Source organism: Zingiber officinale, chromosome 1B, assembly GCF_018446385.1.
Source record: "Zingiber officinale cultivar Zhangliang chromosome 1B, Zo_v1.1, whole genome shotgun sequence".
Lineage (NCBI taxonomy): Eukaryota > Viridiplantae > Streptophyta > Magnoliopsida > Zingiberales > Zingiberaceae > Zingiber > Zingiber officinale.
The window spans coordinates 100,973,980-100,984,190 of record NC_055986.1 but is presented as its reverse complement, the minus strand read 5'-3'; the positions used below and the strand labels follow the sequence as shown (position 1 = coordinate 100,984,190).

The 10,211-nt window shown below is 41.3% G+C and overlaps 1 protein-coding gene across 1 annotated transcript; it reads left to right on the top strand.

The window, feature by feature from the left end:
• Positions 1 to 586: 586 nt before the first annotated feature.
• On the top strand, positions 587 to 4,735 carry LOC121970393 (oligopeptide transporter 4-like). Its single transcript, XM_042521102.1, has 6 exons — positions 587 to 1,146; positions 1,238 to 1,335; positions 2,694 to 3,257; positions 3,332 to 3,584; positions 3,668 to 3,850; positions 3,914 to 4,735. Exons 1-6 carry the CDS (start codon positions 646 to 648, stop codon positions 4,526 to 4,528), a joined length of 2,214 nt encoding a protein of 737 aa, XP_042377036.1. The 5' UTR covers positions 587 to 645; the 3' UTR covers positions 4,529 to 4,735.
• Positions 4,736 to 10,211: the final 5,476 nt, after the last annotated feature.

The following is a 10,211-nucleotide window of genomic DNA, read 5'->3' as shown; positions in this document are numbered from 1 at the left end:
ATGGAATTTGCAAAAGAGTCCGAATAAATGATTTGATCTCTTATTTCTTGAACAGAGAATTTCGAGATCTTGGTGTATATAAATACAAATAGTCCAATAAAAACCAAAATTCCCAGGAACATTTAAAATATTTCTTTTCTAAAAAGAAAAACCATTTTCAAAATAAAAATATCATAGTAATTGTCATATTTATAATCTGGAATCGCGCTTCGCTTTCCGATTTGGCGTGAAGGAGAACGATATATGCTAAATTACGGAATGTGCCAGCCTTGCCGGTGACTCTCTGTCACCTTTCCCATTCGTTCACGCTGAATTTGGCCGAAGCTGACGACCACGTGCGTCGGCAGTGCTAACGAGAGGAACAAGCTTAGATAATCAACGTAATAATAATAATAATAATAATAAATATTATATATATTAATATGGTACTGTTATAATAATATTAAAATAAAAAATATGTTTTTGAATAAAACTATATCTTACTGATCGAGCAAATAATGGAAAACAAATGTCCTTTTATGTAAATGGGTTTAAAACTAGATGAGGCTGATCCCTCCTATATAAACAGATAGCCACCCCCCTTTCCGAAAGCCACTCGCCTTCTTCCATACCGAGTGTCTGCCCTCGCTCAAGATCTGAACTGGAATGGGCGGCGGTGGCGTGGCGGCGCTGGAGACGGGGATGACGGAGAAGGAGGACGAGGAGGAATCCTCGCCGATCGAGGAGGTTCGCCTGACGGTGGCGTCCACCGACGACCCGTCGCTCCCGGTGTGGACCTTCCGGATGTGGACGCTCGGCCTCATCTCCTGCTGTTTGCTCTCCTTCCTCAACCAGTTTTTCGCCTACAGGACGGAGCCGCTCATGATCACCCAGATCACCGTCCAGGTCGCCTCCCTCCCGCTCGGCCACTTCATGGCCCGGGCGCTCCCGACGGCCAAGTTCCGCGTGCCCGGCCTCGGCCTCGTCTCCCTCAACCCGGGCCCCTTCAACATGAAGGAGCACGTCCTGATCTCGGTGTTCGCCAACGCCGGGGCCGCCTTCGGGAGCGGCTCCGCCTACGCCGTCGGGATCGTCAACATCATCAGGGCATTCTACAAGCGGAGCATCAGCTTCCTCGCCGGATGGATGCTGATCACCACCACCCAGGTAATCGTCGAAATGCCCCTTTCTGGCTACTTGATTCTTTACCAGGGTTTGCAGATCTGACGCCCCATCGATCGGGATGGATGGAGTGTAGGTGTTGGGCTACGGGTGGGCAGGGCTGATGAGGAAATACGTGGTGGAGCCGGCGCATATGTGGTGGCCGGGCACGCTCGTCCAGGTCTCGCTCTTCCGGTCAGTGCTCCACATACCTATCAATCAATCGTCATTCTCAACTCGATCTTTGTTGCTTGGTTTTTCGATTCGATGTCTTCCAGTGCCCTTTTTGCAATTCGCAACAGCAATCCCCTGCCAATCTCTCTGGTTTGGTGGTAATGGCTTCCTAATCGGCACATGTTTAGAACCAACCAAACTTCAAAACGAGACGCTTAACAAAAATTTAGGGGTTGTTAAGATACCAAAAACGAGTAATATTTTTCCTGCCGTGTTAATGGCCGGAAAGGAAAGGTTCTCTCTTCAAAAAAAAAAAAACTAGACTTTGTTTGGCGATCAGTTTTAAGTGGCCTTATTTTGCTTTCGTTTGAACGTTCTGCCTAACAAAAAAGAATAATTTAGGACAACAATATTTCCTCTTTTTTTTTTTTTTTTTTTTTTTTTTGTGTGGACGTTATGCACTCGTCGTTTAGTATATTTCGGAGTTTGCCTTGTTTAATAAATTGATGATTAACTTCGTGACAATAAACCTTTTTTCCATGTTCTGGCGACCTGAAAGGATCATTTAACTACGAAATCAGCATTTCCCCTAAAAAGTAACGCTGTTATGTTTCTGTAAATGTGCAGTGTTACTGAGAATGTGGCCGCTAACAGGCTGTTTTCTTTGAAGTAAATAAGAAGGGAAGAAAAATGTAGTGTTTTTCATAAATTCTTCCATTTTTTTTTATAAAACCACTCACACAATTCAAAGGCGTCACGGAAAGCTTACCAGCTAATGTGGCTAGTGGCTAGGGTTGGCGGTGGGCGGACGGTGCAAGGGTATGTACGTTCAAATTCAAGGGCAAATGCCTGCTGTCATTGTCAGAATGCCAGTGGGAATTATTGGTTCTCCCAAGTTGGTACTTGGTAGCGATAGCAGACCATACCAGTGCTGCATAGCATAAGAAGATCAACCACGACTGCCTTGAGGTTTTGGCGCTGCAATTTGTTTGCTAGTTCCTCAAGTTTTTCCATCTAGTGGCACTATTCTACTGTAGGTTGGAAATCACGCATTAGCAAAGGACAAGAGGATAAAGGTGTGAGAGTTGACCACCCACATTGCGTCCGTTTAGGTTTGAATTAGAATATGACAACAGTGTCTTGAATATGAAGCATATCAACTGATTCTCCAAGAAATCTAGTTAATTAATAAAGTTTTCTTGCGATCTGGAAGGATTATTATTATTATTATTATTATTATTTATTATTTTTTGAATTATTACAAACAAGCTAGAAAATCATGTTAATTTATGATTAAACATCAGCTTCTATATATCCATATTTGCCTGTTCATTTCAATCAGTTTATCGTGTTAAATTTGATTTGTTGTTTGTGTTTAGGGCTCTGCATGAAAAGGATGAGCGACGCATGTCGAGGGCCAAGTTCTTCGTCATCGTACTCGCCTGCAGCTTCACCTGGTACACCGTCCCCGGTTACCTCTTCCCCACTATCACCAACATCTCCTGGGTTTGCTGGGCCTTCTCCAACTCCGTCACCGCCCAGCAGATCGGCTCCGGCCTTCAGGGTCTTGGCCTCGGCGCCTTCACCCTCGACTGGGCTGCCGTCGCCTCTTTCCTCGGCAGTCCCCTCGTCAGCCCCTTCTTCGCCATCGCCAACGTCATCGTCGGCTATGCCCTGCTCATGTACGTCGCCATCCCCGTCTGTTACTGGGGCTTCAACCTCTACGATGCCAAGACCTTCCCCATCTTCTCCTCGGACTTGTTCACAGCGTCCGGCCAGGCATACAACATCACAGCCATCGTCAACGATAGGTTTGAGATCAACATGGAGGCATATGAGCAGCAGGGGAGAATAAATCTCAGCATGTTCTTTGCCTTGAGCTATGGCTTCGGCTTCGCTGCAATCGCTGCGACGCTAACGCACGTCATGTTTTTCTACGGAGGGTAACTATAAGCTATATATTTATGAAACATGAATCAATTTCCAATACTAAATATCATGCATCTACGCAATGCAGAGAGATCTACGATAGATTCCGGGTCGCATACAAAGGGAAGCCGGACATCCACACGAAGCTAATGAAGAAGTACGAAGATATCCCTCAATGGTGGTTTCAAGTACTCCTTGTAGTGACATTCGCAGCTTCTCTCATCCTCTGCACCGTCTTGAAGGACCAAGTACAGCTCTCATGGTGGGGGCTCATCTTTGCCTGTGGTATGGCCTTCATTTTCACCCTCCCAGTTAGCATCATCACTGCAACTACGAACCAGGTAAAGTCTTAATCATGCATACACATACGTTACATGAACGAAAGCCGATTGCTAATTGGATCGCCTTACTGGTTTGGAAAAAGACACCAGGCCTCAACATTATCACAGAGTATATGATGGGATTGATACAACCTGGGAAGCCCATCTCTAATGTTTGCTTCAAGGTTTTTGGCTACATGAGCATGGCCCAAGCTGTGTCCTTCCTATCCGATTTCAAGCTCGGACACTACATGAAGATTCCACCCAAATCCATGTTCCTGGTTCAGGTAATTTAATTGCCCGTATCAAACCATATCGATATATTGTCTTATGGAACTTGCGTCGAACAGTTCATCGGCACCGTGATCGCGGGGACGATCAACCTGGGCGTGGCCTGGTGGCTGCTGGGGTCCATCGAGCACATCTGCGAGCCCCACAATCTGCCGGATAACAGCCCCTGGACGTGCCCGTCCGACCGCGTCTTCTTCGACGCGTCGGTGATCTGGGGACTGGTCGGGCCGAGGCGCATCTTCGGGCCGCAAGGCAACTACGGCTCGCTCAACTGGTTCTTCCTCGGGGGCGCCGTCGGCCCCTTCATCGTCTGGCTCCTCCACAAGGCGTTCCCGAGTCAGTCCTGGATCCCCCTCGTGAACCTGCCAGTCCTGCTGGGGGCGACCGGGATGATGCCGCCAGCGACGTCGCTCAACTTCAGCGCGTGGATCACGGTCGGGACGGTCTTCAACTTCTTCGTCTTCCGGTACCGGAAGAAGTGGTGGGAGAGGTACAACTACATCCTGTCGGCGGGGCTGGACGCGGGCTTGGCCTTCATGGGCGTGCTGCTCTACTTCACGCTGAGCATGGAGAACAGGAGCATCAGCTGGTGGGGCACCAATGGGGAGCACTGCCTCCTCGCCTCCTGCCCGACGGCCAAGGGAGTGCAGGCGGATGGGTGCCCTCTGTTTTAGTTATTCTTTTTTCAGTACATAGACACATAAACACCCAATTCCTTAGCCTCCGTCACTGTCGACGGAGCAGTTCAGTTAGATTATGCTAAGCTTTGTTGGTATTGGACCTGGTCAAGAATTTCCCTGCAAGATCTGTAGACTTTAGCTTTGAATAGCCAAAGATTCAAGAATGCAGAAAAATATCGTCGTAGAATTCATTGAACAAAATAGAGTATGAATAGAAATTATAAAGGAACAAAAAGGAATGACTACATCATATTCAAACTTTAAAATATCGTCGTAAAATTCATCATTTTTTTTAAAGAAGGAAAGAAGTGGAGGAAAGAATGCCATCGCAAGTGAAGGCTTGAAGCCATTGGTGGCTGTGTTCAAGGTCAGTCGCGATCGTGAGTGAAGCAACTACGTGCAGGGCTACCCCAACCCCCTTAGCTGCGAGTTACCTCTCGCGGTCACAAGCGCATTGAGGAAGATTTGAGTGCCATGGGACAAAGGAGGAAGACAAATTTATTCGGTCAGATTTGGATAAAAAAATATATATTTGAAATTAATAAATGGAGAAAGAAATAGGGTAAAAAATAATTCTTTTATTGATATTTACTAAGTCAATAGATTTATTTATATAAGTTGTCTAAATAATAATGAAAAGATTAAATGCGATATATATAATAATAAATATAACATATTTAGAAGTAATTTTTACTATTTGATTCATATGATCTTGATTGTGATGTCAAATATAATAAATCTCAATTGATTGAAATCAATTTGAGATTATTTTTCATTTTTATCATTACCCCCTGACAAACTCAATGGGAGTGCCTGAACGTTAAGTTTAAGTGCTAACTTGGTGAAACGTTATCTGGATAATGACTTGGTAAATATATTAACAATTTGATCTTTAGTAGAGATGTAAGAAACTAAAAGTTGTTGAGTCACCACACACTCATGAACAAAATGAAAATTAATTTCTACATGTTTTGTACGAGCATGAAAAATAGGATTTGCCGCAAGATACGTTGCTCTAATATTATCACACCATATTTTAGGCGTAGCAGTTGGGGAAAAATATAATTCCGAAAGAAGAAACTATAGTCAAATAATTTCTAATGTCGCGTTAGCTATAGCTTTATATTCAACTTCAGTACTTGAGCGAGAGACTGTAGGTTGCTTCTTTGAAAGCTAAGAAATAAGATTTTGCCCAAGAAATATGGCATAGCGACTAATAGAACATCTATCTTCGGGAGATCCAGCCCAATCTGCATCACTATAGGCAATCAACTCTCGTGAGGACTGACGATACAAAAGAAGACCATGTAGAATAGTATTTTTGAGATATCAAAGAATTCTCTTAACACCTTCCCAATGGTGTTCAATAGGAGCATGCATAAATTGACAAACACGATTCACAGCGAAAGCAATACCGGGTCAAGTAATGGTGACATATTGTAGAGCACCAACAATGCTTCGGTAGATTTGAGGGTCAGACATTGAAGAGGAGGATGAAGGTACAGTGAAACCACCTTCAATGATCTGTGTGGAGATAGGACATGCACTATCCATTTTAGCTCGTTGTAGAAGTCTAGTAATATATTTGCTCTAAGAGAGAAGAGAACTTTCAGATGTGAGAGAAACTCTATGCCAAGGAAAAATCGAGCATTGCCAAGATCCGGAATAGGAAACTCCTGACGAAGAAGATGGAGTAAAGTAGTAATGTCATTTTGATCACTACCAGTTATTAATATATTATCCACATAAATCAGAATAAATATTGAAAACTCCTCATTACTTTTGTAGAATAGTGAAGAGTCATTTTTTTAGTCAGAAAATCCCTGAATATGAAGCCAGGTAGATAGACAATGGAACCATGCATGAGGTTCTTACCGAAGACCATATATAGATTTCTGAAGTTGACACACGTATTGGAAGGTGTGGGTGGATGAATCCAGGTGGTTGCTCCATATAAACAGTTTCTTCAAGGTGTCAATGAAAGAAAGTATTGGAAACATCTAATTGTTGTATCGGCAATTGGAACTAACGGCTATAAATAATAGCAATCTGATAGATGTAATTTTGATGACTGGACTAAAAGTATCATTGAAGTCAATACCTGGTTATTGATTAAAACCTTTAGCAACAAGACGAGTTTTGTGACGACCCAAATTTCTTCATTTGGAGTTCTAATAGTGGTTAAAAATATTTAGAAATATTTTATAAATATTCTAGAGATTTTTAGAGTATTTTTATGTAATTTTTGGAGGCCGTTTGGTATTTTTACTAAACGAAGGAAGTTTTGACAAAAAAATATCCAAGCCGAGATTCGAACCGGAGATCTCCGGTTAAGCAAACCTTAAGTAAACCGGGTTAACCAAGTGTGCTGCGGATATTTTGTGATCATATATGAACCAAATTAGTATTAAGTCATTTTTGGGAACAGAAATACCAAAATAAAGGGAGCCGAGCAGAGTTCGAACGCGCGACCTCCAACTCGCGCTAAACCGCTGCTGACCAAGTGTTCGGGCCGTCGGTTCTGTTTAGAATTGATAGTAAAATTATTTAAAGAAGTTAACCGAATATTGAAGTTATAAAAGAGGAGAACTTAGGGCTTGATTGATTACCCGTGACCTAGCTTTTCCCTTCTCCTTTTTCCTTTTTTCTCTCGCGTGCGCGGTGCTTCTTCTCGGGCGAAACCGCAGCGGCAAGCCGGAGCTAGGGTTTTCACCTCCGGCGGCCGGCGAGGGGGCTAACGTCGAGAGTTCTTCACCATTTCGGGATCCTCTCGTCGAAGGGAAGCTGCGGACGCAAGGAGTCGCCAAAGATTTCAAGTTAACCGAACCCTAGAAGCATTAGAAGGTTTCTCCTTCGGCTGTGAGTCAAGGAAACAAAGGTAAGTCGCTACTCACCTGCAGTAGGATAGTTCCGGATTCTTTTTCTTTTGATTCGAATTTTCTGAGAAGGTTGTGGTTTAGGGCTTACTGCCGTGAGTTGTTAAGGAAGAGGGATGTGGTTTTTAATTGGATTAGATTCTGAACTTTGCTTATTCTTGTGTTCCGAATTTGTTCTGTGATGAAGGTTAGTTTAGGGTTGCTGCCGTGACCTTAAAGGGGCAGGACCGGTTATTCTTGCTATTAGGCAATATACATGAGATAGTATAGATTTCCTTTTTAGCATGTAGTTTCGGATTGTGCTGTTAAATTGGCATGAACAGCTCGGTTTTGAGTTGCTGTGCAGTTCGGTTGTGCACGAAGAATTTGTTGTGCAGTTCGGTTTGGGTTTGTCTGATTTGATTTTGGAGATTTAGAAATCCTCACGATGAGGTGAAGTTTTTTTTTGTGTAAAGCAAGACCAAGGTCTTTATTATAGATTTGGTTTCGGTTTTGTAATGCATGTGGTTTCCTGGACAGATTCGTAGCAGATAAAGATGGATTTTCATTGGGTTTTTATTCTAGTTTTCTACCATATATGCTAGTTCCTAGATTAGTTCTTGCAAGCATTAGTATACAATCCAAGTTCTGCATTTTATTATAGTAGTTTTTCTTTTGGACCTTTGTCTCTTAATGTTACATAGGAACTTATATGAAGAATGTTGTTTTCAGCTTTGAGACAGTTAGATGGAGAAAGATTTTAGCAGTTATGTTTTAATTGAGCAGTGTTAAGTGGTATTCTAAAGGTGAAGTGCTTTTGGATGCTTTAGTTTGGACTAAGCATTTGAGATTAAACACCTTGAAGTATATCATTTTTAAGCATTTAGTTTAGTTTTGTTAGAGTATATATGAGAACTCATCCCCTTTAAATAAGGTTATTGCTAGTTGGATCTAAACAAATCTGTGAGTCTTATGCTACAATCGTCTGGAATGATAGCAGTCCACCATCTATTCATGGAGTGGTACTATTGTCAAGAACGGATGGATATGGTATTGTGAATTTTAGTTGAATCAGATGGTAGTAAATTTGTAAATCCTAGGTTTGTAGGTTGGTCAAGGAATTATAAATGGGATGAGATATCATAAGAATTTAGTGCAGGTGTAATACCATTGTATTGTGCTAAGGAGTGTATATGGATAACATCTGTGCTTGGCTGATTCTGGATTTTAAATGGATTACGAGTTATAATATCTTTATTGAGTGAATTCCAGATAAGCTGTGTATTAGTCATATTATGGAAAGGAAGTTTGAGAGACGATGAAAATCTGTACTAGCCAGAATATGTTTCTTTTGTTAAGTTTCGTTGTAGAATTTCTGTTAAGAAAGTGCAGATTTTGTTAAGCTAGTATGCAGATTTTTGTTAAGCTATTATGCAGATTTTTATTAAGCTAGTATGTAGATTTCTGTTAAGCATTAGTGCAGATTTTTGATAAGTATTGTGTGTGTAGATTTCTTTTGTATTCTATGCATGATTATGTGTTACATAATTAGTTTCATTCATAGATGCATACGAAAGATACCCTAACAGTATTTTGGGTTTAAGAAAAGTATAAGAAAGATAAAGAAAAGAAAGAAAAGGCCAAGGCCTTAAGTAGATCCCAAAGTCAAGATTTTAGGGATTTTTGACACACAAGGTGCCTATTAAAATGCTAAGGCATTTAAAGAAGAAGTAATTAAGATTATAAGTATTTTACTTTTAAGAAGAGGCTAGTACCCGACTTTTGAGGTTGTCGTTAAACAAATCCAGGTGTCCAATTCCGAGGTCTTGGCCCTGGTAGACCGAGGTATGCTCTTTTAGGATTGGTGGCTCGCTACCCCAACCTATTAAGGGAACGCGCATAAGATGGTACTACGCCTGGGCCCAAGAAAAAGTTGATTATTATTTTGAAGTACTATAAGTATAAGTTTTTGAACAAGTAAAACGAGTTTTACATAAACATAAAGTATTAAAGATTAAGTTTAGAACAAATGAAATAAGTTTCATATGGTTCTAAAAATCAGTAAGTTTAGTTCTTTATTCTACCATATTTATCTAGTAGATGAGTAGTTTTTCATGTTTACCTATTAGATGAGCAGCATGATTAGCTATTAGAATTATATGAGTAGATTCCTTAGCTTTTCTTTGCTATTAGTTTGATATGAGCAGATATATTTATGCTTTACTTTCTTTTAGAGCATATAGTTTCTAGTTCTTTCTGTAAACATACATATTCGTGTTTTTGTGAGTTAGATAGCGCTTACTAAGCAAATTTTGCTTATAGATTGCACTTCCTCTTACTGCAGATAAAGGAAAGGAAAAGATTTAGCAAGGAAGGCGACAAGGTGGTGCGGAAGGTGTATGATGCCAGGACTGTGGGAGAGATCAGGGGAATTGAGTCGTACTTTATGCTTATTGTCGACTGAGATTGTTTTAGAGTTATTTCTTATTATTCCGCATTGTTAGTTTGGTTGTTTCCACCGTTGGAGCTTTATTCATGTACTATTGCTAGAATAGTTTGTTTTTAGTTGTTGTGTCTTATTACTGCGTGGCTGTGAAGTATATATATACCAGCCGCATGTGGCTGATGGTTTATTATTTGCATGTATTGATGAATTTGGTCACCGGTACAGGGGAGATTCTGTCGAAATTTTTCGGTAAGGACTCCTCGTGGTTTCGATCATATCGGTTAAGTAGAGTTAGTAGTTAAGTAACGGTCACCCTTAGAGAGTAGTATGGTAATAGTAAGAAGGGTGGTCGTTACATGCACGATACTTAATTCGT

What these genes read in the sequence shown, in the direction of transcription:
- LOC121970393 (XM_042521102.1), top strand. Translation starts at nt 646, where the DNA reads ATGGGCGGCGGTGGCGTGGCGGCGCTGGAGACGGGGATGACGGAGAAG. An exon ending in GTCATGTTTTTCTACGGAGG is followed by an intron (nt 3,258 to 3,331) that starts GTAACTATAAGC and finishes TACGCAATGCAG; the next exon opens with AGAGATCTACGATAGATTCC. An exon ending in TCACTGCAACTACGAACCAG is followed by an intron (nt 3,585 to 3,667) that starts GTAAAGTCTTAA and finishes GTTTGGAAAAAG; the next exon opens with ACACCAGGCCTCAACATTAT.